We start from the raw sequence: 27,008 nt of genomic DNA on the forward strand, positions 1-27,008 counted from the left end.
CGTTCAGCAACGCATTGCTCTCACTTTTCGCATAAAAAATATTCGAAACCAAAATATATCAAAATCAATGGGTTTGAATTGCATATTGGCGATTTTGCCCTTATTTTAATTAGCTGATATCCCAAGTCATTTTCCTACCGGCGTAGTCGAGGAATTTGTTGCAACGTCGGCGATACAATCCACGAAAAAATGACCTCTACAGCGGAGCTCCAGACCAAGAACGACCTTTGCGACAACGACGATGGGGACGAGCGAGGCGAGAGCATGCTCGGATTCGTGAGCGGGCTTTGGATCGATCGTCAGAGATGGTTACAGTGAAGAAAAAACTCACCGTCAATCTCAGATTTGTTAGAAGGCTTTGGATCGGTCGTTGGAGACGGTTTCACATCGGCTAACAAACTAGCAGCCAATCTCATATTAGTGTGTGGATTTTGGATTGGTCGTCGGCGACGGTCACAACGGCAAACAAACTCATAGTTGATCTCAGATTTTGAGTGGACATTGGATTGATCGTCGTGATGGTCACGACGACGAGCAAAGTCACCATCGCTCTCGAATTTGTGACCAAGCTTTGGATCGGTCATCGACGACAGTCACATCAATGAACAAACTAGTCGTCGATCCAGTCAAAACAACGCAGAAGACGTTGAGGAGCGATAGGAGGACCATGAGAGCCACGAAGCTTGAGACCGATAATGGCCTTTGCGATGTCGATGATGAGGATGAGCGAGATGAGAGCGAGCTCAGATTCATGAGTGGGCTTTGGATCGGTCTCTTTGTAAGAGTGATGACATTATTGTGGACACTAAGGATATAATATACAATATACAATATATATCAATACATAATATACGGATATAATATACAATATACAATATACATCAATACATAATATGAAAATATAGGAGATTGTCTATCAATATACATATATAATATACAAATATAACAATATACTATGCAAATTGTTTATCAATATACATATATAATATACATATATCAATGTATACACATATACAAATATAGGTTATTGTCTATACTGTTTATAAAGGTATTTTTGTCCTAAATATAGCGAATTCGCTAGTTTCGTGGTTTAAAAAAATCCGCTATTTTCGTAAGTTTCCATCTAAAAACCGTTAATCCTGTAATTTCCCCTTTTCAGGCAACATTGTGTGGTAAGAAAATGCAAAGCCCAACGTAATATTTGACGGTAAGCCCAATTTTCAAAGAGAAAAGCCCGTACTATCTCTAGAGTTCTCTTCAAATTCCCTCTCGTTTCGCACTCTTACTTTCCGTTTCGTTTCCCATTCCCTCACGCACTGATCGCGACACTCGCCGAAATCCGATGCCACTCTTCGTCTCCGACGAGGAGTTCTCGTTCCTCCGCAACGACGCGGCGGCTCTGGCGGAGCGGGCCGACGCCTTCGTTCTCAACCTCCAACGAGAGCTCGACGCCGTCGCGGCGCGCGCAGACGCCGCTTCCATCACCGCCGAGCAAACCTGCTGTCTTCTCGAGCAGAAGTATATCTCTCTCTCCTCTGAGTTCTCTCTTCTCCAGTCCCGTGACGATGAGCTTCGGGCCTCGCTCGACCAGAGCTCCTCCGAGCTCGCTCAAGTCCAGACCCAGAAGCAGCAGCTCAATGTCAAAATTGTACGGAATTAGGGTTTTATGTTTGTGTTTTGTTTTTCAATGTTATTGACGTTTGATTAGTATTTTCGGCTCGCATTTACTATATTTTACTATTAAGTTTTATGCTTTCTTTAAATTCGCTGTTGTAGCATTGTCGATTGCGGCGATTATGTCTTCGTTTTTTTATTGGGTTTTATGGTTCACAGGCTTTTAGCCTTAGTTTTTATTGTTTTATTTTACTGGGATTTATGTATTCCTTTGGGTATGTGTAGATTGAAAAAGACGGGGAGATTGGGAGGTTGGCAACCGAGGTTTCAGAGCTTCATAAGTCCAAAAGGCAGCTAATAGAATTGGTGGAGCGGAAGGATTCAGAGATCAATGAGAAGAATGTTACCATTAAAAGTTATCTGAATAAAATTGTATGGCATTTTGTTGCATTGTGTTGCTTTCCTTCGTGTTGCAGTGGTTTTTGCTTGAATTGTGTTTGCTTTTCCTGGTTTGCTGATGGTGAAGGTCAACTTGACCGATAATGCTGCGGAACGGGAGGCTCGGCTGAATGAAGGCCGAGCAGAATTGGCACGGTCCAAGGCGGCATGTGCTCGCCTTTCTCAGGTTAGTTTTGTTTTAAAAGTTCTGTTCTTATCTTATAGAATAGGCTTTGGGGTAGCGTACCTAGCTCATGAGACTCTGGAATGGTACTTGTCATTACTTTCGGTAGGAAGTCTCATTTTTGAACTTTGAGGTGGTATTTTTATTTGGTGTTTTGGGTTTTGGCCTTGCTCATTTGGGTTTGCGGTACTGTTTTGTGTTGGATCCGTAGACGAGCATTACTCCGTGTCATCCTTTTTTTTTTGTATACCTGGCTCTTTCCTTTGTTTATAAAGTTGTTAATGTTTCAAAAAAAAAAAAAAAAGAAGAAGAAGAAACTATTGTAGTATACTATCTAGTTGAGTGTGGAGCATACCTATAGGGCACGCTTCTAAATTTTGAGTGTTTAGAGCCGAATGCGCTGATAACCCCTATAGAACATGCCTTGATCGAATCATGAGGCTATGAAGTAGTGAATTTTGATTGTAGTTTTGCCTTAAGGGTCTTACTGCTAAGGACTTACCCTGAGTTTGCTAGTTGTTCTCTTCATCTGTTTGTAGTTTTTAGCCTTTTAAATTATATTTGGAGCACTGAAGATCACCGTGTCGTGTTTGTTTGTAAGCAGGAGAAAGAGCTTATTGAGAGGCACAATACATTTCTTAATGATGAATTAAAAGCAAAAGTGGATAGTTATAATGAATTGCGAAGAAAGTATTCTGATACTGAGGCAGAAATGTCATCAAAAGTTACAGATGTAAGTTTTGATTTGAGTTTTAGTTTGTGAAGCTCTGCTTTTTTAATATTGGTAACATTAATATATACATTCATGTTTTGGAAAAACTAATGCCGTTTACATTCTTACTCATTATAACATACTTAGGTTGAGAGACAATTCAATGAATGCTCGAGCTCTTTAAAATGGAACAAGGATAGAGTGCGTGAACTTGAAACAAAGCTAACGTTACTGCAAGAGGTGGTGATATTTATAGTTTATTGACAGTTCTGTAATGTTTAGTGTGATTTATCTGGCTGATTTACCTCTCTTTCACATGATCAGGAATTATTTTCAGCAAAAGATTCGGCTTCACAAAGTGAGGAGCGACTTTCTGCCGAACTCTCAACAGTAAGTTATATAAGAGTTCTGTATTATGATTTGTCATGCTCAGTGCTTGTAAAAATCTTTTGTGGGAATCATGCATTTGACTGACAGTTATAAAAATTAATTTGAGAAAATTAACAATGGTAGAGAAGAAGAGGAGATAAGTAACAGGAGAAAAAGAGTAAACCCAGCAATGGTTACATCAGTATAGCTGCCTGATAAGCTTCAATAACACTGAACAATGTGATTTTCTTTCTTTTGCTTTTAAGTTATATACTCGTGCGTCATGTCTAAAAGGTAAAGCTAGACATCTGAAGAATGTGTTACATTTTTTTGGTGTTTCATGCAGCTACTACCTTTTTTATTCTATTTTTTATTTTTTTATTTTTAGGATGCCATATCCTCTCTGTTACTTTTTATAGTCTAATAAAATGAGTGGTATTTTTTAATCGATTGCAACTTTGCAGGTTAACAGGCTCATGGAACTATATAAGTTGAATTCCGAGGAATGGTCCAAAAAGGCGGGAGACCTTGAGGGTGTGATCAAAGCTTTAGAGGTGCATTTTATGCCCTTATTGTTTTCTCTTTAAATATTTAAACATTTGACTCTTCACTGTAAGTCGTTTTGTTGTGTTTTTAACTTGTTACTCTGAGCAGACGCACCTTACTCAAGTTCAAAATGAAAACAAAGAAAAACTTGAACGGGAAGTATCTGCGAGACAGCAGTTTGAAAAGGTTAGCTAGCATTATCTATTCGTTCACTAAGAAGGTCAACACTTACAGTATAAACGGCATTGGCTATCTTGTAGCATCTCATTTAATTTCTCTTCGTCAGATTAAACCCTTGGTTTGATGGGAGATTATTTTGCTTAGTGATGAAATCAGTAACACACTAAAAATTGGTTGTCAACCTATATATAAAGTTATCTCGTCTTCCCTGTTATTTTCTTATCTCATTGATTGGTTAATAAAACTTCAATGATATGAATGTGTAGAATGATTTCAGAATATGCCTATAGGTTTGCAATTGATTTTTTGGTTTTGGAGCCTATAAAAACTTGCATTTTTAAGCATTATGCTATATTCTCCTTTTGATCCTACTTATTTAATGTTGCTTTATTTATTTAGTTACATACTATATAGTTACTATTTAGTATTCTCTCTTTTCAAATAATTTTTTTTCCTGTTAATCTTTTTCTCTCTCTGTTTTTTTTTTTTGGATTTCTCATTCTTGTTGTGTTTTCAGTTTCTCTTTCGCGCATTAGGACCTTTTTTATTTTGATTTTAAATCTAATATATGATATCCCTTAAAAAGGTTTACAATGCATAAACATCTGTGTAGTTCATCGTATATTTAGAGAGTATTCTCACTTCAACCTTTTTTTTTAAGAATATTTAGAGAGGAAAGACATTATTATTATTATTATTTAAAATTTGCCTCGTTTGTGTTAAAAAAGAAGGACATGATGGTGCTTTTATATTTGACATATATTGAGAGTTATGAGCACAGTTACCTCAACCTCGTATATCTGTGTTGTGTGGATTTGTTGTTTGCAGGAAGCTGCAGATCTGAAAAGTAAGCTCGAAAAGTGTGAAGCTGAGATTGAAGCGAGCCGAAGAGCAAATGAGTCGAATCTATTTCCTCCTAATTTTTCTTCTCAAACGTAAGTGTCCCTTGTTTGAAAGAGAAAATTTTATGATTTCTGTTTATTTTATTTCTTTCTTGTGATTCCTCTTTCCAAAACACGGGGTCTGCACCCTCTCAGGTTTGTTCAAAGTTATATGTTTCCCAACAAGTTTGATTTTTCATTTATAGCCAGAGATTGCTAGGGGCGCTGTTGCTTTCAACTTAAGTTTCAGTGTCTCATGCACATTTGTATGCAATGGGGGAAAATGTAACACACTTTTACTGTTGATTGTATCTTATCACTTCCTTTCTCTTCTATCCCCATCAATAGGGTGGTCGGGGCTAGAGTTCACTAACACATTGTGAATTTCCACAGTACCAGTAAGCCTCTATCTTTTTTTTTATGCTGCAGATGGATGATAACATCTGCCGCCGACGACAATGCAGTTGAGAATGATGGCATGCTTGTTCCGAGGGTCGCGGCTAGTGTTTCTGAAACTGCATTAGCTGCTTCACTCCTGCGCAACGGATGGAGTGTGAGTCGCTATATATAAATTTTTTTTTGAAACGAGAACAACTTGCATCGATCACGGCAAAAGCCACTTTACAAGAGAAAAATCTGCGGAGTTACTGAGATCAGCCCGCAAATAAACAACAAAAACCTTCTTAAAAAACAGAATTCCAAAAAGAAAAAGAAAAAAAGAAAAGAAAAAGAAACATTCCCCAAGAGTTATACTGCACGGGCCCAATGTCTTTGAAGGTCCACAAGGGGAAAAGAAACTATATCGAAACTGCATAGGTGTCCCAAGTGTTTTCTGTTTTTCACATATATCTTCCGGGTTTCTATGAGAGGCCGCGGTCATCATATGTCCTTGTTTTCATATTAAATTGATTTTGTTGATTTTTCTATGTTAAAATTTATTTAAAGACTAAAATACCTTCGTAAAATGTACTATAAACATAGCTGAGAGAGACAAAGGGGAGATAGAGTTCCTTTTAATGAAGATGTATGTTTATGTATTCATTATTTTTTACCAATCGTATTTTAGTTTCTAAAAATATATTAGAAAGAACCCCAAGGGGTTGTGGTAAGGGCGATTATGGGGACCTTGTACGTCCCCGGTTCGATTTCCCCTGGACCCAACAATTTGGGCCATTGGGGTAGTCTCCCGGATGATAACGTCAGGGCCTCGTGGATATTAATCGGGTCTACCTGGACACCATGGTTACACAAAAAAAAAAAAAAAAAATTAGAAGTCGAATAAATGACAGGCCAAGGAGTTAATTAAAAAACAAATTATCAACAAAACTCTAAAATTATTGCTAACAAATGGATGATTGTGATATTTTGTTAGAACTCAGAAGATGTTTGTGAGGTGGGACATTTTGGTAAAACATATTCAGGATATTTTCTTTATTATCCATTATCTCTAGTGTGAGAAAATGTTATTTTTCAGATTTGTTTACGTTGCTTATGTAGTTTACCCTCAATTTCTTGTACAAAGCTTGCTAAGATGTATTCCAAGTACCAAGAGGCTGTTGATGCCTTGCGACATGAGCAGCTGGGTAGGCAGGAATCAGAGGCCGTACTTCAACGGGTATGTCTGCATCTTCATTCTTTTCATCTGTGTTCTACGAGTAAATTTGATAGTAATGATTATATGAAGTTTTTATTTTTCCTTTCTTTTAATAATTATATGAAGGTTTGGTCTTTTCCTACGGTTTCACTGGGATTGTATAAAGCATTTGTAACACGGCATATTGCCTTTTTTTTATCATATATATATATACGAAGTTTCTGTTAAAAAAAAAAAGGTTTGGTGTTCTCATTTTTACAGGTCCTTTTGGAGCTAGAGCAGAAAGCTGAATTTGTTCAGGATGAAAGAGGTAAATTTTTATCTTCAGTTACTGATAGCCAAGCCTCCAGTAAATTATTCAGAACAACCAGAAGCGATATCCATGCCCAATTGCACATAATTTTGTAAAGAGGACACAACATAAGAGGGAGGATAATATTATTTAATATACAAAAGCAGGACAAAGGTACATGAGGTCTCTAGAAAAGTGTGGATATCAGCCTTTAAATTTCAATGAAACATTTGTTGTGTTCGTGGATTAAATTCCTACTCCCTCCCTATTTTTTCATTGGCATCTGATTTCAGCCATTTTATTTCTTTTTTACTTGGGACTTTCCATCTTGTTAGCCAGAGTGATATATTCATCCTACTATCAAGGTGCTAGGATTTGGTATATAGTCCAACCTGAGTTGTGCAAGCATATTTTTGTGTGTACTAAAGCTGTTCGTTACTAATGTAGTGGAACATGAGAGAATGGCCGAGGCATACGCTTCAATCAACGATAAACTGCAAATCTCAGCTTCCATTCAGCAATCACTCGAAAAAACGATACAGGAGTTGAAGGTTAAGATGTGTTTTTTTTATTCCTTTTAATTTTTTTTTTCTGTTATCATTATTTTCTTTTCTTTTGCTTTAACCGGTTTTTCTTGTAGGCGGACCTAAGGAAACATGAACGCGATTACAACCTTGCTCAGAAGGATATTGTTGACCTTCAGAAAGAGGTAGAAGAAGAAGCTATATAGGATGTTATGATATTCTTGGTCTATTTGGACATTTCATGACATTTTGGATCTACTAAATATGCTTTACGTCTATTGTCAATAAGCGTATTGTGTTTGTCATAATTGTTGATAGTTAATAAAATAAAATAGCCTAGATGAACGTGTATAATGTGTTGGGTAATTTCCTATCACAGCGGTGCTGAAGCTATTTCCTGCTTGAAGCACACATGCTATGATGTATGTCTCTAGCACTGTTACCAGTTCGATATTTCTTAGTTTTGTTGGTTTTTCATGGTGAAGGTGACAGTTCTGCTAAAGGAATGCCGGGATGTGCAGATTCGATGCGGCTCTTCTGGGCCAGATGATATCAACAACACCGCTATTGTTCCTTTCGGGATGTCTCCAGATTCTGATACTGAAAAAATCATATCTGAACGCTTCGTAAGCTTGTTTATATTTTATCACAATTTTCCTGAGCTAAGTTTCTATTAAATAACCTAACAGCCTGTACAATCAGAAAGTAAAAAATGGTATTAATTGCCCCTACTTTTAGAATAATATGACCCTTTCATGTTTTCTCGTAATAATGCCTCACATTTACATAATATTTTACACTAAAATGGGGCACTAATTTGGAAACAAACTTGAAATGGGGCATAGATGCCTATCGCCCAAAAAAATGGGGCATTCGTGTCCAAATGCCTATATGTCATATGACTTGACTTTATATTCGATTTGTTAATGTATAATCGTAGTTAACATTCAAAGACATCAACGGACTGGTAGAGCAAAATGTGAAGCTCAGGAATCTTGTTCGCAATCTAGCTGATCAGATTGAAAATGAGGAACACAAATTTGAGGTGGGTCATGATGTTTATGTTTGTTGACTAAAGTTTACTTGTATAAATGTATCTCATGGATGTATATGGAAGACTTTCGTGTTCTCATTTTCATGCCTTGAGCTTCAGGAAAAGCTTGAAATCGAGCTCAAGAAACACATGGATGAAGCCGCATCAAGAGTTGCGGCGGTTTTAAAGAGAGCCGAAGAACAAGGACAAATGATAGAGTCTCTTCACACATCAGTGAGAACTCAACCTTGATGTTTATGTTTTCTTAGATCTTAGCGTGTGTTACTTTTTCTTTGACTGGTGTGGTCAATCAAGGTGTTCTGTTTTGCAATGTTCCCATAAAATGCAGGTTGCAATGTACAGAAGGTTATATGAAGAGGAACACAGTCTCCGTACAACTCCTACCCTCTCTATTGAAGCTGCTCCAGGTTTCCGACCATGTCTTTTTCACTCCTTTTTATTATTATGTTGGACTTCGGCTGAGAATTTCTGTTCTAATAAAATCCAATTGGTCATCAAGAGGCCAAGGAAAACTGAACAATGCACTTTAAGCATAAATCTTTTGCCGTTGACATCTTGTAATTACCACAGAACAAGAAATCCTGTAAGTGAAAGAGAGAACAAAGGAAAATAAAAATATAAAACATAACAGTCTAAAATGGATGGGATGGGAGATTTGGATTATACAACAAATTGAACGCGTAGAGTAAAAGTATAAACTTTGAAATTGAACTGTTGGATTGTTAAACTGCAATTGGTAATGGAAGCAGTTTAACTTGTCCTTAGATTTTATAAGTAATGCTACAGCACTGACTTTTAATTATTCAAACTTAACTGCGATAGAAAAAGATTCAGGTTAATGTTATTCTGTATTGATTTATAGAATAATAATATATTAGGATCATTTAAGTTACATATTGTTTCCCAATTTAATGTGATTATTATATACTCTATGCAAATTTAAATTCATGCAAAACCAGTTATATATATCTATACACATATAAATAGTCTAATGATTTAGTTACAAATATAATATTGTTCATACATTTGTATCTTTTAAAAAGAGAACACTTATGAATTTAAGAAAAAATAATCGAAGACTACAACTGGTCAGTCTTGGATCGTTACAGAAAAAGAACGAAAAATACTTCTATCTACAGGTTTAACTGTGGTTACCAGTTTCTACTTTAGAAATGAATTTAAATAATGTGTGCTCTATTCACCATACCAATCTGTAGAAATCTATTTAGAACGGTTCAAAGCTTACAAATTTTCGGCAGCTGAAATTTTGAATGAGTGAATACAGTACAAAATCTACACAATCTACTTTTAGTAAACAACACCTTTGTTTCCCTTACAAAACATAGGTGCTCATATTTCTAGTTCTTACTGACATCATTCATAAGTCTAATTTCTTTTTGTTATTCAAGAAGAGGGAAGAGCCAACCTCAAGTTGCTTTTAGAAAGTTCTCAGGTATTAGATCTGTTTAAAAATGATTAAAATTGTTCTTGTTCATTGTGACAATTTTTTTACAACTTTCTCCTTATATCAAATCAGGAGACTGCAAAAATGGCCCAGCAACAGGCTTCGGAACGACTGAGAAATATTGAAGAAAAGTTGGAAACGTCGAGGTTATTATTGCATTCTATCATATTATTGTTTTGACTGAATGGTTCTAAATTATCATATTGGCATATACAATGGAAATTGTGTAATTTTTGGGATCCAATTTGAATTGTCATTAGTGTTATTGTATAGCTTATTTATGTAATATATTTTTGTGTTCATAAAGTTTTCTTCTTCATTTCTACTTGTATGATTTTCAACTTCCTCTTAATGGCTAATTAAACTTTTACCATTTGTTGTTAGGATTGAGATTGCATCATTACGGTCAGAGCGCGACAAGTTGGCCTTGGAAGCAAATTTCTCCAGAGAGAGACTTGACAGTTTCATGAAAGAATTTGAACAACAGGTGTGGAGGGCTCTCTTTCTCTGAATACAAACATTCTTCAGTCAATGAGCATGAGGCTGATCTGTGTCTAAACTGTTCACCATGTTTGTAAAATTACAGAAAAAAGAAACCAATGGTGTTTTGGCTAGGAATATCGAATTCTCTCAGATAATAGTTGACTACCAACGTAAACTTCGGGAAAATTCTGAATCCGTACGTGCCTGTGAGGAGCTCTCTAGGAAGTTCGAGATGGAGGTGAGCTAATTAACTACTTTAAGTTAACTAATTGAAGATTACTCACGTTCTGTTTTTCTTCCAACAGGCATCTATTCTAAAGCATGAAAAAGACATGCTGGTAAATGCGGAGAAGAGGGCATTAGATGAAGTCCGAAGTTTGTCAGAGAGGGTGTATCGTTTGCAGGTGTTATTTCCCCCAATGTCCGTGATACACTTTCTGAGGTTTACGCTTGTTCTCACATCTAGTTATTCCATGCAGGCGAGCCTGGACACTATTCAAAGTACAGATGAAGTTCGTGAGGTAGTTTGAGTGTGACGAATCTCTATTTATTTTTGTGTTTTGAAGCTTGCAAATGTATCTGACACATGAAGAACTTCTTTTTCAACCACAGGAGGCGAGATCTGCAGAGAGGAGAAAACAAGAAGAGTACACAAAACAAATTCAGGTATGTATACATATGTTCAGGTTTCTTCAATAATTTTTATGACCCTTTGGCGGTTATAGTGTGATGTTGTGTTTGCGGCTACTAGTCCAGGTCAATGGTTTAATTTATACCCTTTATGATGCTGATTGTTTTCTGTAGAGGGAGTGGGCTGAGGCTAGGCAGGAGCTCGAAGAAGAGCGAAATACTGTCCGAGCACTAACACTTGGTCGTGAGCAAGCTGTTAAAGATTTGATGAGACAAGTTGAAGAACTAAGGAAGGATCTAGACAATAAGTCACTCGCTCTTTTGGCTGCGGAGGCAAGAGCTACTTCAGCAGAGGTTTTTCTCTTTCCTTTCTTATATGTTATTATTTACCTCCACTTATCAAGAAGGGATGATTAAGTAATGTGTGCTTTTATGCACGTACGTAATTGTCTGTTTATTTACCATGACGATACATATATCGAATTGAGCATAAAAGAACTATTTTCTAAATTATTAACCACTTGCGCAGGCCAAGTTATCTGATATGGAGAATAAAATCAGGTCTTCCAATGACAAGGTATTTTCTTGCTTTTCTTTTAACGCGAATTCAGCGCATGTCTACTGTTACTGAGGGATTTTTTAGTATTCTTTTACCATCCATTCCTGTTGTCTAGTTAATTATTTTTTTATTTTTATTTTTATTCTATGTAGGTAATGGAGAAAGTAATAGGTTTCTTTGGTTAGGATTGATATTTTGATGTTCCCTGGTTCTTAAAATGAAATCCTAATATATTCCCAAGAAAAAGCAAATAAGGCATGAATATAATTTAAAAATTGATAGTAGATTGAGCTTGTGCAATCAGTAATTGACAATTAGAACTGTGACTTCTGTGATGTTGATAATGTTAAATATTTCTTAACTCGTTTGGACTTCCATGGCTCAATCTCTCTAACATTTCCACACTCCTTCTGTCCTGTTACTGCAGGAAATTGAGATGATTTGTGCAAATGGTTCGCCATTTACAGTCAGCGAGGTCAGTCTGGTTATAGTTTTTCATTCTTTTATCATTGCGAAAAAAATAGCTGCTTTCTAGAAACCTAAAGAAATTGTCATGAACGTTGACCAAATTAAATGGTAGCCAGAGTTATTGTTGTGCTGCAAGACTGAATGGTTGAAGGATAATTTCCTTCTGAAATTGAAATCAAATCCCAAGGGGTTGGTCTAGTGGTACGGGCGATTTTGGGACCTTATCATTCCTCTGTACGATTCCCCCCCGGACGCAATTGGGGCCACTAGGGTAGTCTCCCTGTTGATAATGCCATGGCCTCGTGGATTATAGTCGGGCTTAACCTGAACACCCCGGTTATAAAATAAAGAATTGAAACCTGAAATACTTTACATTCAAAGGTTATAATAAACTAAGACTCGGATGATGAAAAGGTATCAACAGCAGTAAACTGATGTGAATCGATAGTGTCCGGGTAATTATATAGACCCGGTGTTCTCCAATTTCCTTTCCCAGGAAAACTCAATACAATTCATTCGATACCCCCCTTTTCCCCCGATGCCCTTCTATATATACTATTACAAAATGTCATTAATACCCATACTAACCCTGACTGTTCATTATTACCCAAGTACAATATTGATATCATAACACTACAGGCCCCTAAAAAACCACCTTGTCCTCAAGGTGGTGGTCACTTGTCGTTGATGTAGACACTGTCAGCCACACCAATCTCAGAAAAAATTTTAGGCTACTAATAAAAAAAATCGACTCTGCCTAGCCCATAGGTAATAATAAAACACACTAATAATATCCTTTTTGGGCCCAATAAGCCCAGATTTGAAATGAATTTCGATTTTAGGGCATTTTTTTTATTCAGCGTCCACACCCTCTCCTTGTGCACCTACACCGCCACATTCTTGAAGTGATCACCGCCGTCGTCTTGGTCCCGCCGTCCACTGTTGGGAGTCTGCGATGTTGCCGGAGTTCCGCCGCCGTCGACTTGTTCTCCCCTCGCACTTTGCCGAACTGATTTCGGATTTCGGCACGGGGCTCGATTCCTCGCCGATCTATTCTTGGTTAGAGAGTCGTCAAACAGAATTCTACCTCGAACTCGTGACGTCGAAGATCCTCTCTCCATCTCACAGATCCTGGCTTCGAGCTCTTGACCTCGATTCGGTTCCTGAGGTGGTGTCGTACCCTCCTGGCTTGGTGATACTCCCTTCTCGATATGAGGACGTTTCCAGGACGTTTCCGATCTGAACAGTTTGTATTGATTTTTGTGCTGTGTGGCGTGAATTCTTTCCTCATTCCTCGATGATTTCTTCTTCTTCTTCTTCTTCTTCTTCTTCTTCTTCTTCTTCTTCTTCTTCTTCTCGGTGTCTATCGGAAGAGATGGCGGAACCGTTCGTCTTTTGGAGGATAAAAGAAATCTCTCTTTCAGCGTGCTTCTGAGTAGGGTTGTTGCTCGTTGGTTGGTCGGGATTGTGAAAGAATGTTTGGCACTCGTTTCGGAGGTCAGATTTTGGAGGAGGTACGTCGGAAACAGATTCTCTATAATTGTGGATGTTATGGTCAACAAGGAGGTTCTTGTTTGAGGCTCTTGAAGGTGGCCCAAGGAGAAGGCAGGATGGTTCTAATCCCAAAGGGCTCTCAGAGAAACGGATGGAGAGGTTTTGCGAGGATTCTGAGTTTGACTCATAGAAGATGGTCAGCAAATCTGTCTTACAAAAACATGGTTCAACGTTGTGAGGTCAACAAGGAAGTCAAAAGGAAGTTAGTTTTGTATAGGCAGTGCATGGCCAAAAAGGAAGTCAATAAGGAAGTTAGTTTTGTAGAGGCAGTACATGGCCAGAAAAGAATCGGGAAGGAAGTTCAGCCTGAGCAGTCTTTTGTTCCCCACTCTTCTTCGAAGGGAGTGTTTGCTGGAGGTGTTCTCAAAAGATCTGGGGTTTGAAAGGAAAGAAGCTTCTAGGAGAAGAAGGAAGTATTCGCAGTTCTCCAGTTGTTCCTGTCACTCCGCTCGGCTCGATGATCTCTGATGACTCCAGAGCTGGCAAAGCAGAGGAGGTTTTGGGCATTAATGAGCCTGACCACTCTTTTATCCTAAAGGGCTACGATTTGGGTTTGAAGAGAGGCTTTTTTTTCAAGGACGGGTGACCATATCGCTCTTATTCACTTCAGCGAATGTGCTCAGTTCTCAGCTCCGCCAGATCTTGGGCAAGGCTGATTTTGGAGACGGCTTCAGCTCGTGTTGATACGCTCGAGGCTTTGGATGGCATGGCGGCTCTCTTCGATTATGATGCGTTCTCCTGCAGCGAGGAAGACGGTATCCCGGATTCCAGAATCCTTCTTCTTCCTTCCGCTCTTTCTCGGGATGCTGAGTCTCCAAAGTCTAATGTTATAGAGCAAAGTGGCATAGAACATGTGTTGTCTACTTCCGATCGGCGAAAAGGAAAGGCTGAGAAGATCGAAATGGATAAAAGAGATCTTTGGAAAATGGCCTATCTACTTAGCTTACGGAAACCGAAGTTCATGAGGATTCGTTCCGGATTTTTATGAAGACTTTCGCTTGGATTGAGAGGAGGTTCGGAGGATGCTTTTGGGTTTCGAGGATTTTAGTATGGTGTTTTGTTTTTCCTTCGGAACAGCGAGCAGGAAGCAGCGGGCGGGTTTTTTGTTTTGCAAACTCTAGGAAGTTTTTTTTTTTTTTTTTTTTTTTTTTTTGCTTCTCCCAAATAGGCTCGTAGGATGTTTGCTGTTGGGGTGTCCCTTTTTTACTTTATTTCCTTTTTTGGGGCTTGTTTCGGGTTTTTCCTGAAGCATCACTCATGTAATCGGATTTTGCATGTTTTCAATATAATGGTGTTCTTGTTAAAAAAAAAAAAAAGGTTCGGCTGTCGGCAACATCGGCTCCGACGCGATTGCTCACCACATCGTCTTCTTCCCTGCGTTGTTCATTTTCTTCTTCTCCTTCTTCCGCGCCTTCGAGAAACGTCTCCGTCACCTTGTGCTTCGAAGATGTTCTCCGGTTCCACCATTAGGATCGTGAACGCTCGCTGAGTTCTTGCTCGAACGATGGTTCCTTGATCTGCGGACTCTGCCAATTCTTCGACTCAGCGTTGGTACGAACCTCGAAACATCTGGTAATCGCACACGGCCTTCCTGCTTGCACAGATCTGATTGCGGCCGAGGATGGTTGATATTCGATTCAACCTGGATCAGCACTGAATTTCATCGTTCGCGTTCTCTGATGAGGAGGTTGAACAATTGTTTGATCCCATCCTCAATTATTTTTTTCAAATCACCTTGAAGTCTGTCGAACGACTCGTCAATTCTGTTCATCGTCTCGTCAAGTCTGATCTTCGACTCGTCTAACTCTCCATGGTCATGATCGCTCGCTCTGATACCATTTGATGTGAATCGATAGTGTTTCCGTGTAATTACAGAGACCCGGTGCTCTCCAATTTCCTTTCTAATGAAAACTCGATACAATTTATTCGATACCCCTCTTTTTTCCCATTCCCATCTATGTATACTATTACAAAATATCATTAATACCTATACTAGCCCTTAATGCTTATTATTACCTAAGTACTCAATATATTGATGTCATTAATACCTATACTAACCCTTACTGCTTATTATTACCTAAGTACTCATATATTGATATCATAACATAAACAAAAAAAAAACATTACAGAACCAAAGTTTTATTTTTATTTATTTTTAAAAAAAAAAGAAACAACGGGGCTTTATTTATTAAACACGGCTCAGCTGAACGTCAAAACAAAAGAGTTTACAAAAAACCAAAACGAAAAACATGTCCCCGAAAACAGACAATTACAAAGCACTAGGCCAAAGTACATCACTATGTTACTTCTAAATCAATCCTAACCAGTAGAATATGTTACAGTACCAATATACTAGTTGCTGAGCACAATTGATGCCAGCGCAATCAGTGTATTTTTGATAACAAATTCTTTTTCAATCTAGGATCTCTTGGGCTCTATTAATAGCTCGATTGCTCTCTGTTTTCCTCTTTAAATCACGGAGTTGTTTTTCCTTTTTCTCGAACAGGTCTCGTTTGAGACTAGGCTTGTGAACTGTAGTTTGTAATCTTCTTTGGGCTCTCCAAGGCTTTCCTCTTTTTGCCTTTATTTTTTTGTGTTTCTCATAGTAAAATTTTTTAGGACACAAAGCGTTATTGAAATTTGGTTGAACTTGGTCTAGGTTGTGGGTCTGCAAGAATCGAAGGAGATTGAAAATTTGAGAAATGAAGCACAGGCTTACAAGAATCACATGCTAGAGGTTCTTATTCTGACTATTACAATTGCGTGTTTTCTTAAAGAGGACTAACACCGATAATTCCTCATCCGAATCGACAGTATAAGAAAATAGCTCAAGCTAGTGAAGAAGCGCTAAAGCAGATTGAGTGTGCCCATGAGAACTACAAAGTTGAGGTAACTGTTTCGTTTCTTGTCTCTTGATTCTTCATTTTTTATGGTGGCAGTGCTTCACACAAGTTTTCATATATTGTATTTCACCAGGCTGAGAAACTAAAGAGATCATTAGAAACTGAAGTTATTTCTCTTAGAGAAAGAGTTTCTGAACTTGAGAAGGAATCTGGTTTAAAGTCTGAAGAGGTGGCTTCTGCAGTAGCGGGTAGGGAAGAAGCGCTCTCGTCTTATGTAGCGGGGATCACTAATCTAAAAGAAGAAATTTCGGTTAAAGCGTGAGTTTCTGCTACTTTATATTGTTTTTTAAATATGCAAACCTATCTTGTGTCATGTTTAATCTTCAACTTCAGGTCTCAAATTGTGACAATGGAGATCCAAATTTCTTGTCTGAGGGAAGACTTGGAGAAGGAACATCAGAAATGGCGTGCTTCTCAGTCTAATTACGAAAGACATGTAAGTTTCATTCTATTCAATATTCATCATCAAAAGCTGATTCTTGCATGCACCGGAATCCTCCGAGCCTGTTGTATTTTCAGTCAGGCATGGAAAATGCCAATTTTACTTTCAAATTAGAGAAAATGACGCTGTTGAGCTTTAGTTTAGAACGTAACTAGTATATACTGCACGTTTAGGTTTATTTCTACTCTTGCTTAATATCTTTCATTAGATAACTAATTTTCTATATTTTTCAGGTAATGCTCCTGTCAGAGGCAATACAAGATTTGAACAAAACCTCAGAGGAATTAGGTTCACTCCGGGAGGAGGCTTCTGGTTTACGTAAATTGGTCGATGAACAGAAAAATGAAATCGTATGTACCTTCTCTTTTAATTTTTTGTTACCTTGGTCCGCGAGTTGCAAAACGGTTTCTCGTTTTATTAATTTTTTCTAATCATTGCAGTCTAAGACTTGTGGTTTGCCTCCTTCATAATATATGTGTGGTTAACATATATATATATATATATATATATATATTTTTAAAAGAAACAAGAGGTCTTTATATAAAAAACGGCGAAACCGTAACATGATTACAAAGCATGTCAACGAGAAAGGCTACAGAAAAACTGTAGTTAACATATATGTAGATATACTCATATATGGGCATATGAGTATAGCGATGCATGTACTCGGACTTGGACAATAACTCCTATACATCTTTTACTTTTTCTGCTCATCATTAAACTAGTTCTTTTTTTTTTTTTTTTTTTTTTTTTCCTGAAAGTAACTCGTAATTAAAGTTATTTTGTGTTATCCCTCCTGTACTTCAACTTCAGAATGAAATTAAGATGAAATGGGAAACTGAGAAGGCAGGATTGGAGGAATCAAAGAACGACGCTGAGAAGAAATACAATGATCTCAATGAACAGGTATATTGTTTTTTCGTTTCTATTTTGGTGATACTTTATTTGGTATTATCTACTTTGAGATGCTACAGAACTAATGTCATAATGTGCACACCACATTTTACTTTTTCTTTTTCTATTTTAGCCAACAAAAAATGTGCTCCTCATTTCAATGCTTTGAACTCATAATCCAATTCCTTTTCGATTGTATGTGTTCATGTGATCTGGTTGTATATCCTAATCTTGTTTGTGGAATCTTGGTCTGGTTCTCTCTCTCTCTATCTTTTCTCAGAATAAAATACTTCACAGAAGACTTGAGGCTTTGCACATTCAATTGGCAGAGAAAGATCGTCTTTCGTCTGGACTCTCCAGCGGGACTGCTGGTTCAGATTCTTCCGGAGATGCTGGTTTACAAAAGGTCATAAATTATCAGCGACGATCAAGAGAGATTGTGAGTTTCCTTGGCATTTCCCTCAGCATTCTTTGGTTTCTGGCATCTAACTTCATTGATGTGTTTACAGGCAGAGACAGAAGTTGCTCTGTTGAAACAAGAAAAATTACGATTACAATCACAGGTAACATAAAAATCTCCCAGCTTCAACCTTTGAAATTCAGATTTTCTCTTCGACTGTCCAACTGTTATTGTTTAAGTAAGATATATGTTTCGTACTATCATGGAATACTTTCATCTGCTAAAATATGGCCCTTCAGATTCTCATTATCTGCGGTATCTCAGATTACCAAAAACTTTCATTTCATTGATTGCTTTACAGCTAGAGAGTGCACTGAAGTCTGCTGAAACAGCCGAGTCTTCACTACGTGCTGAGCGATCAAGTGCAAGATCAATATTGTACTCTCAGGATGAAATGAATTCATTACTGCTACAGGTTATTCTCATTTCTTCATTAAGCATTAAACTGTGGCACTATCTGTTGGTTTAGAAATTTCTTCATTTGGTCCAGCCTTAGGAGCTTCTACTTGCGCGCCGTACACTTTTACCTTCTAACTTCAATTATGTTTAGTTGCTTTCTACATCTTTGGTCACGCAAACTTGCATTTAGCAAATGAGTTTTCTATATTTTATTTTCCATGCGGATTGTTATCCCTTATTTCCATGAAAAAAAATGCACAGGTTAACGAAATCAACTTGCTTCGTGAAAGCAACGCTCAACTCAGAGAAGAAAACAAGCATAATTTTGAGGAGTGCCAGGTAGAAAGGATATTAATTGTATGTTTATCTTGTACCCATATGGTTCAGTTTACTCACAAATTTGTCTTTGTTGGAAACCAATCTTAGAAACTGCGTGAAGTGACTCAAAAAGCTAATGCCGACGCTGAAAACTTGGATAAACTATTAAAGGAGAGTCAGATTCAGGTGGTAGGCTGTAAGAAAGAGATTGAGGTCCAGAAAATTGAAAGGGAAAACTTGGAAAAGAGGGCGTCCGAGGTATTGTAATTGTTCTATCTTTTTCTGCATGGGTGGTGCTCTTACGTACCTGTTTTTTTTTTGAAACAAGAATGGTTATATTAACAGGCTGAAAGCCACTTTACAAAAAGGGAGTGCAAAACGCACTCCAGACCAAATCTTAACCTCCCACAACAAACCGGGAGGTCGGTCAGTAAAGGAACCAAAATTACAAAGGAAATCCTAAATATTTATATCCAAAAGAGATTTATATAACCGGGAGGTCTATAAAGCACTACTCCAGTCTCTCTGGAGGTCCGCCGAGGAGAAATTTTTAAACTCCTTGCCAGCATTGTGAAGCCAAAGAGCAATGTTCCGATTGAGAGACTCCAGAACGCCTTCTTGACACCACTCCTCGTTCTCGAAAACGCATTTGTTCATGCTTAGCCACAGAGCCCAAAAGCCTGCCAGTACCCCCGTTTTAATGCCGCCTTCCAACGGTGGTTCTTCCCCGGAGTCGCGTGAAGCACTCTTACGTACCTGTTGTATTCTATTTGCTTTTCTTTGTTTTTTTTTTAAACAATAACTTTTCTATTAATAATGGCAAGAGCTGGATTTACATATGGACAAAGTTAGGGAACAAATGGGGTTAAAAAAATAGGACCGAAATATCCTCCCACAAGTCGGGAGGATGGTCAAGAGAACAGAAAACAAAACACAAAAAGGGGGGCACCCCAGGCCCTCTACACACATATCTAAATGGCACTAGCCCAGTCTCGTTGTAGATCTGCAAAGGAATATAGATTGAACTCTTTACAAGAGCTGTATAGCCAAAGTGCGATGTTGCGATTGAGTGCATCTTGTATAGCCTCCAAGCACCAAACTTCTTCTAAAATACTTTTGTTCCTTCGGATCTAGAAAACTGCTAAAATTCCGGTCTTGACCGCCGATTGCCATCTACTATTTGTCCCTGACGTCAAGGACGCATTGATACCAAATTTATCGAAAAACCATCACAGCTCAGTTGCAACCAGAAATCCACGAAAAGATGCTGAATATCTTCTTCAGTTCTTCGACAGAGAGTGCAGCAGCTCGGGGATAGAGCCCAGTGTGGGTTCTGCCTTTGAAGAAACGCTGCGGTGTTGACTCTTTTGAGGGCCACTCCATCCGAAAATATGAACCTTTTTAGGGGCTGCTGATTTCCAGACGGTTTCGAAAAACAAAACCGTCGGTGACGAGGCTGTAGTAGCAAGAGAGGCATTCATGGCTTTAACTGAGAATTCGTCTGTGTCATCCATCTACGCCCTTCGGTCGGGCAATCCTTCCCAAAGAGCGACCTGATCTAATAAGAGCATCATCTGCGCCAACTCCGTCGACGCGTTCTGATAGGTTCCTTGGAAAATTGAAATTCTATTCCGTCACTTCAGTGCTTGATGTGGGTAATAACAAATGGGCAATGGGGACCTGTTTTAAGAGGACATAAACGGCATAGAACAGGCAACCGCGCTTCCAAACAATCTTCCCCACACCAAACATCCTCCCAAAACCGTATCTTTGAGCCGTCTCGAACCACCCATTTGCACCGCTTATAGAGAATTCTTGTACCGAGTAGATAGATTTCCATGTACTTCGGAGAGTCCGGCCTGGGGCTGCCCCGGGATCCCAACCATTAGCTTGAAAGCCGTAGATGGCGACGATGATCTTTTGCCAAAGCTCGTCGCCTCAAGTGGGAACCGCCAAAGCCATTTAGCTAGTAGGGCCTTATTTTTCTCGTCTAGGCCCCCTATGCCCAAACCACCCTTCTCTTTTGGTCTGACACACATCCCACGCGACCGTTACTCGACCTTTCTTCTTTTCAATACCTTCTCAGAAGAAATTCCTCATGATCTTCTCCAAGTTCCCAGCCATGCCTATTGACATTTTGAAAACCGACATATAATATGTAGGTAGGGTAGATAGCATAGATTGAATCAACGTCAACTTTCCGCCTTTTGAAGGAAAGCGCCTCGCTTCCACCCGGCTAATCTCTACACCACTTTTGAGAGGATTGGATCCCAAAACGATTTAGATCTCGGGTTGTCTCTGAGAGACATACCGAGATAGTAAATCGGCCACTCCACTTTCTTGCATCCAAGAGACGCGGCTAGTCTCTCATAGTCTGCCGGCTCGCAATTGATTCCAGCCAAACTATTCTCAATGTTAATTTTTATTCCCGACGCCTCACAAAAATGCTTGATAATCTTGAGTATATTTACTCAATTTTGATCCTCAAAATCTCCAAAGATGAGAGTGTCATCCGTAAATTGGAGATGAGACGTGGGCAACCGTGAAAGTCCCACCAATAGCGGGCGGAAAGACTCTTCCTCCAAACCCCGCTGGATTCGCCGGGACGTTGCGTCCGCCACCAATATAAACGGGAAAGGTGTGAGGGGATCGCCTTGACGAATGCCTCTCGAGCTCGTAAAATGTCGCCGGTCTTTTCCATTGACGGAAAAAGAGACCGAGGAGAGGCAGCCCAATACCCATTTCCTCCACCTAGCGTCGAAACCTTTCCTTTCCATCACGAAATCTAGGAAGTTCCAATTTGCTTTTTTGTGTTTGTCGACATGTTATTTATTGCTTTGACCTCCACAGAAATTCACAAGAAATGATTGTGTGATAAATTAATGTTTCGTGATGAATTGTTCACGTACTGCCAAATATGAGGGTGGTATTCACAGTTATGGTTCGGTATTTCTTACAAATATTTCTTTTGGAAGTTGCTTGATAGGTGTAAAAATATTGACGTGGACGAATATAATCGCTTGAAAGACAAAGTTCAGAAGATGCAGGTTAGTGCATACAGTCTTGTTTATTGCCTAAGCAATTGAATAAGCTTTTTGAATCTATTGTCATCTACTAAGCAGCATGCTATAAAAACCTGTTAAATTTCATTTGGATGCATGTGTTACACATAACAGTTAATTTTTCGACTACAGGAATACATAAAAGATAAAGATTCTCAATTGGAGGAGAAACAAAGGATTCTTTCTGAAAAGCAAGAAAGTATTTCACGATTGGAGCAAAGTCTTTCCAAGGGCAGTTTAGAATTGGCTGAGAGGGAGAAGAAGATGAATGATACTTTGGAAGCTGAGGTACACTTTGCGCATTGTTTTCCTCTTAATTCCTATTATAAGAAGGATATGGCTGTCAGATCTAACCAATTGTATCATGTTTCATGGCAGGCTAGTCTCAAGTTGGAATTGGAAAGGCAAAAGAAAATTACTGCTCATCATAAGGTTACTATTGATTTCATGAAAAAAGGATTCAGAGATAGCTTGTAGTTATAAACGATCTGTGAGATTGTATTAAGATTTTAGTATTTATATGTATGGGTGTTTTGAAGACCCTTCCCTGATTTATCTGTTTTGGTTTTTGCCAGAGGAAGCATGAAGCTTCATCGAAGGAAAAAGATGAGCTGGACAGGGAGAAGCGAGCTCTTACCAAGCAAGTAGAGGAACTCAAACAAGGTTTTTGACCGGATTCTAATCTACTTAACTAGCACTGCCATTGTATTTTTTTTTAAACAATAACCTCTTTAGATTAACAAAGGGAAAAGCCAGATTTAAAAAAAAAAAAAATGAGTAGGACAAAAGCTCGCCTACGGATCCTACGCAAATACAACACGCGAACCCGAGGATTGCCAAAACCCGAAACATCAAACAAAAAAAAACCCACCTCAAAAACTAAAAAATGGGACATTCCCCTAAAACAAAGGGACAGACCCCGGAAATCAAATTGCACTATTGGATAATCTGGGTTTACTATTTATCTTACTTTCTGTAAATTTTTATACAGCAAAAAGGGGAGGGGAAACTTCTGGGAACCAGGCCATGAAGGAAGAGAAAGACACTAGAATTCAGGTTCATCCAGCGTTCTATTCACTCTTGAATTCTTTTCTTTGAATTATAATATTTTAGACGTCTAATCGATCGTATATTTCTAGATTCTTGAAAAACACCTTGAGAGGCTGAGAGATGAATTGAAGGTAGAAAAAGCAAAACGTCTTAAGAACGAGAAGTCAGTTAAGGATTCGTATCATAATGTCGAGCAGGTTTTCCCCGTCTTTGAACTCCTACTATAATTTCATATTATGTCATCTTGTGGGTATGTTAAATGCATAATTTGATCTTACGCTTTCAAAGAATCTCACATCTACGAAATGCCAATGTAGCTCCTGAACATGGCACGATAGCTCTTGCTTATCCGTTTCTAATATCTTTTATTGTTACAATAGGAGAAGTCAAAATTTGTAAATGAACTGGAGAAGCATAAGCAGGCTTCGGCACGTTTGTGTGATGAATTGGAAAAGCTCAGAACTTCCAAAGAAAGTCTACCAGAGGTGAGAATTGTAATGTCAATTCATCGTTTTTCAACAATTTTTTACCAACTGAATTACAATGAACATCAACTATCGGTTTCCGTTTTTTATTTACTCGACCCAGCTTTTAAAAGAAGATTCTTTATTGTTTGAGACTTTTTCTTTGGTCATTGAATTTTAACTCCGTTTAATTAAACACAGAGTACACCATTGGTTCAGCAGCTCACAGGAACCAATTTGGATGACCTCACTAATTCGTATGCCTCGGCTGTTGAAAATTATGAAAAGGCTGCTCATGGAGTTTCCACTGATGTTGGAACAGCTGACTCTCAAGTTACTGATTCTGCCGTAGCCACTACTACAACTGGTAATTTTCACTATTAAGACCCTAACCATTTAACGATTTTTTGTATTTGTGTTTGGTTATTCACATGTTTTACTCTATACACTTTTGCCAGGTCTCTCAACACCCGTTCCCCCCCCTAGTGCAACATCTACTCCCGGCCCTGCTTCCACTCTTCCCGCCAAAGCAGCTGAAGAAACTGAAAGAGGACCAATTGTATCAAAACCTGTTATCGAATCTCGTAAAGTTACAAGAAAGGTGATTCGTCGTCCTCGTCTTGAAAGACCTGAAGAACCCCAAGGTGATATAGAGATGTCTGAGCCTGTGCCTTCCAGCGATGCAGATCCGCCTAGGCAAGCACTGCTTCGAAAGCGACAAGCTTTCTCGGCTTCCATTGTTGGTTCTCGTGAAGAATCAACCCCACAAGCCGTAACTGGCTCCGATGTCGCACCTTTACCAAAGAAATCGAAAGGTTCAGATACCGCTCAAGAGGGTGGTACCGAAGTGCAAGCTTTAGCGATCATGGAGAAGTCCGAAACTCTTCCGATCGTCATAGACTCTCCCGATCTCAGTGAGGTGCCTGAAAAAGCTTCGAACAAGGACGCCACACTAGACACCATAAAGGAAGAGGCTGAAACCGAGGAGAAGGCTGAAACTGAAGCAGGTCAAATCGATTCACAGAACGATGAGAGCGCATTGGAAGAGACTTTGGGATCCGAAGACATAGCACCTGAACAGGCTGAGATAGAGAACCAACCTTCCACTATGGACACAGGGAGCGATAAAGAAGAGGGAGAAATGGAGGGCACCGATGAACCCGAGCTAGCGGAAGCACTATCTGAGCCCTTAGCGACTCCGACGGCTTCACCATCTAGGGCCGAGGAGGAAGAGGAGATTGTGGAAGACATTGATGCTGCGGCTGAAGAAACTGCCGAAGCTTCGGAGAAGTCGAGCGATGGTGCCGACCAGGCGTTGGCGGAGACCGAACCTGCTGTACCCGAGACCGTAGCTTCCCCTGAAGTGGCGGCGCCCATGACCGAGAAACAGAGCAGTCCAAGTGCGATGGTCGAAGCGGAAGTTGGAGAGACAACGGCAGCGGCTAGGCACGCCTCTCCTGTGAGCGGCGCATCGACAACGGCAGCAGCTAGACACGCCTCTCCTGTGAGTGGCCCATCGACAACGATCAATCTGAGTCAGAGAGCCCGGGAGAGGGCTAGGGTCAGGCAGCGCGGAAGAGAGTCCACCCGAGCTCGGGGCAGGCGTGGGTGGCGCGGATCCGCTCCGTCTGAGCAACCCTGATGGATTTTTATTTTACTTCCGATGGTGACTGTCATTTTGATGATGTTTTAATATAAGCTTAGCTAAATAGTTCGGATGTGTTATTTAAATATTAGGGGGTTATGGAGAAGGGTTTAGACAATCAGATGGATGAGACTGAGATGAGTCATACTGAAGAGGTTGAGTCTGAGACTTGAGTTTGTTGCTGCCTCTTCTTTCTCTTAGCTCTCTTAACTGTCTCCGGGTTTGGATTGGCCTTCAATGGTCTACCCCTCTTCTTGACTTGGTGAGTCTGCAATGTTGAGACACATTCTATATTTAACACAATCTAACAACATGAAACAAGAATTTAGCAAAATATTTACCTCTTGTATAGCTGATTAGCCTTGAATGGCCTGGCTGCTTGCATTTGCTGCAGCGGTTTACTTGTCTTTTCCTTGAGTGTTTTGTTGCATGTTCGGGGAATGGTCCATAGCCGGGTGCTGGTTCATCATTCTATATGTTCCCTTTTTTTTTTCTTTTTTTTTTTCTTTTTTTTTGCCTTCCAGGCATTGACTGGTCTGGTGGTGGAAGGATGAAGTTTACGCCAACTTCTAGCCACTTATCCGGATTGGTCATCGGCTCGATAATCCCCGAGTATGCAACAATATAGGCTTCCTTTTTGTACTAGTCTTCAATGATGTCCCACACTTTAAGACATGATGACTAGATACAAGCCAAGGTATGCGGACAAGGTAGCCCACCTAATTCAAATGGCCTTGCACTTGGCCATTAACTGAGCACTTGGCCATTAACTGATTTGTGTCGTTCACGACATACTTGAACTCCTTATCATTCTTAATGAACTCTTCTCTCGACATGTGCCTTAGATGACCAATAGTTGGTAATTACATACCTAATTTGAACTTGAAACCATCTAGGCTTGAGCGTGGGTTGAGCTCTCTCGTACTCTTCTTTGTCATCTGTTCACCATCATTATCGTTACTAACCAAACTGTCGAGGTCGCTCTTTGATCTCACACCATTAGAAACCTCATCATTAGCCTTTCTAATTTTGCAGATATCAGTCACGACGGCTCTATACCTTCCGTGTTCTGAGCCTCCTCGCCTTCTCTGTCATCGTTGTACTCTGATTCCTCAAGCCGACGTTGTTCGTCATCACCATCTCCTTCGCCTTGTTCAGACATCTTCGACGAGGATTATGATTTTGATGTAGGTTTTGGGAATTTAGGTTTATGTGATTTAGAGTTTGAGAGTGAGTTTTGGGGATTTTGTTGATTGTCGAGAGTTTTAATATTGGGAATTTAACATGTATTTGTTCTCTATTATATTGTTAAGTCTTATTTACATGTTAATTATTTAATTTACAAATAACTGAACAAAATACAAAGCCAGCAAACATATTGGTACTTCAATCTTGGCCGTTCATTTTGAACTTAACAGTGCACACCGTTACAAAATAGTAACATGTGTTATTTTTGCCGAAGAAAAAAAAAGAGATTGAGTATATAAGTAGTGTTTTGACTAAACATTGAGTATTTATGTCATCATTTCTCTTTGAGTAAAAATTATTTTTGTTCTTGAGATATTAGGGCATAAAACTGCACGAGAGAGAGAGAGAGAGAGAGAGAGAGAGAGAGAGAGAGAGAGAGAGAGAGAGAGAGAGAGAGAGAGAGAGAGAGAGAGAGAGAGAGAGAGAGAGAGAGAGAGAGAGAGAGAGAGAGAGAGAGAGAGAGAGAGAGTATGTAATGTAATGGAATTATATATATATATATATATAATCATATAGAAAGAATTAAGTAAAATTGAATGGATTACGTAGAGAGAGAAAAAACATTATATTCGTCGG

At 39.1% G+C, this 27,008-nt stretch overlaps 1 protein-coding gene across 3 annotated transcripts; it reads left to right on the forward strand.

Moving 5' to 3' along the window:
- Positions 1 to 1,287: 1,287 nt before the first annotated feature.
- Positions 1,288 to 26,517, forward strand: NUA (nuclear pore anchor). Of its 3 annotated transcripts, XR_016294147.1 has the most exons (49): positions 1,288 to 1,648; positions 1,900 to 2,046; positions 2,141 to 2,239; positions 2,841 to 2,969; positions 3,096 to 3,188; positions 3,273 to 3,338; positions 3,782 to 3,871; positions 3,972 to 4,049; positions 4,872 to 4,978; positions 5,354 to 5,477; positions 6,447 to 6,539; positions 6,780 to 6,828; positions 7,258 to 7,361; positions 7,451 to 7,519; positions 7,820 to 7,960; positions 8,275 to 8,379; positions 8,488 to 8,601; positions 8,717 to 8,795; positions 9,798 to 9,841; positions 9,926 to 9,999; positions 10,238 to 10,340; positions 10,440 to 10,574; positions 10,642 to 10,740; positions 10,816 to 10,857; positions 10,949 to 11,002; positions 11,141 to 11,320; positions 11,496 to 11,543; positions 11,953 to 12,000; positions 16,207 to 16,284; positions 16,362 to 16,436; positions 16,524 to 16,708; positions 16,784 to 16,886; positions 17,126 to 17,242; positions 17,706 to 17,798; positions 18,067 to 18,225; positions 18,296 to 18,349; positions 18,548 to 18,661; positions 18,907 to 18,984; positions 19,072 to 19,221; positions 21,939 to 22,010; positions 22,158 to 22,313; positions 22,404 to 22,457; positions 22,601 to 22,688; positions 23,017 to 23,081; positions 23,165 to 23,272; positions 23,456 to 23,560; positions 23,741 to 23,906; positions 23,998 to 25,446; positions 26,220 to 26,517. XR_016294147.1 is itself a non-coding variant. In XM_089602831.1 (48 exons), the coding sequence occupies exons 1-48, from the start codon at positions 1,343 to 1,345 to the stop codon at positions 25,179 to 25,181; spliced, it is 6,024 nt and encodes a 2,007-aa protein (XP_089458957.1). In that variant the 5' UTR covers positions 1,288 to 1,342; the 3' UTR covers positions 25,182 to 25,535. The 3 variants fall into 3 exon arrangements, 2 of the variants coding, with proteins under 2 accessions (XP_089458957.1, XP_089458958.1); XM_089602831.1 differs by lacking the exon at positions 26,220 to 26,517 and having other exon boundaries at positions 23,998 to 25,535; XM_089602832.1 differs by lacking the exon at positions 26,220 to 26,517 and having other exon boundaries at positions 9,801 to 9,841; positions 23,998 to 25,535.
- The last annotated feature ends 491 nt before the right edge of the window (positions 26,518 to 27,008 follow it).

The sequence above is a fragment of the Urtica dioica genome, chromosome 12 (assembly GCF_054948205.1).
Source record: "Urtica dioica subsp. dioica isolate 48M chromosome 12, U.dioica_male_clone48M_v1_H2, whole genome shotgun sequence".
In the NCBI taxonomy this organism is placed as follows: domain Eukaryota; kingdom Viridiplantae; phylum Streptophyta; class Magnoliopsida; order Rosales; family Urticaceae; genus Urtica; species Urtica dioica.

Excerpts from the sequence above, each read along its gene's own strand:
- NUA (XM_089602831.1), top strand. The coding sequence starts at position 1,343 with ATGCCACTCTTCGTCTCCGACGAGGAGTTCTCGTTCCTCCGCAACGAC. Across the intron at positions 8,602-8,716 it reads TAGAGTCTCTTCACACATCA|GTTGCAATGTACAGAAGGTT; the intron begins GTGAGAACTCAA and ends CATAAAATGCAG. Across the intron at positions 11,003-11,140 it reads AGTACACAAAACAAATTCAG|AGGGAGTGGGCTGAGGCTAG; the intron begins GTATGTATACAT and ends TGTTTTCTGTAG.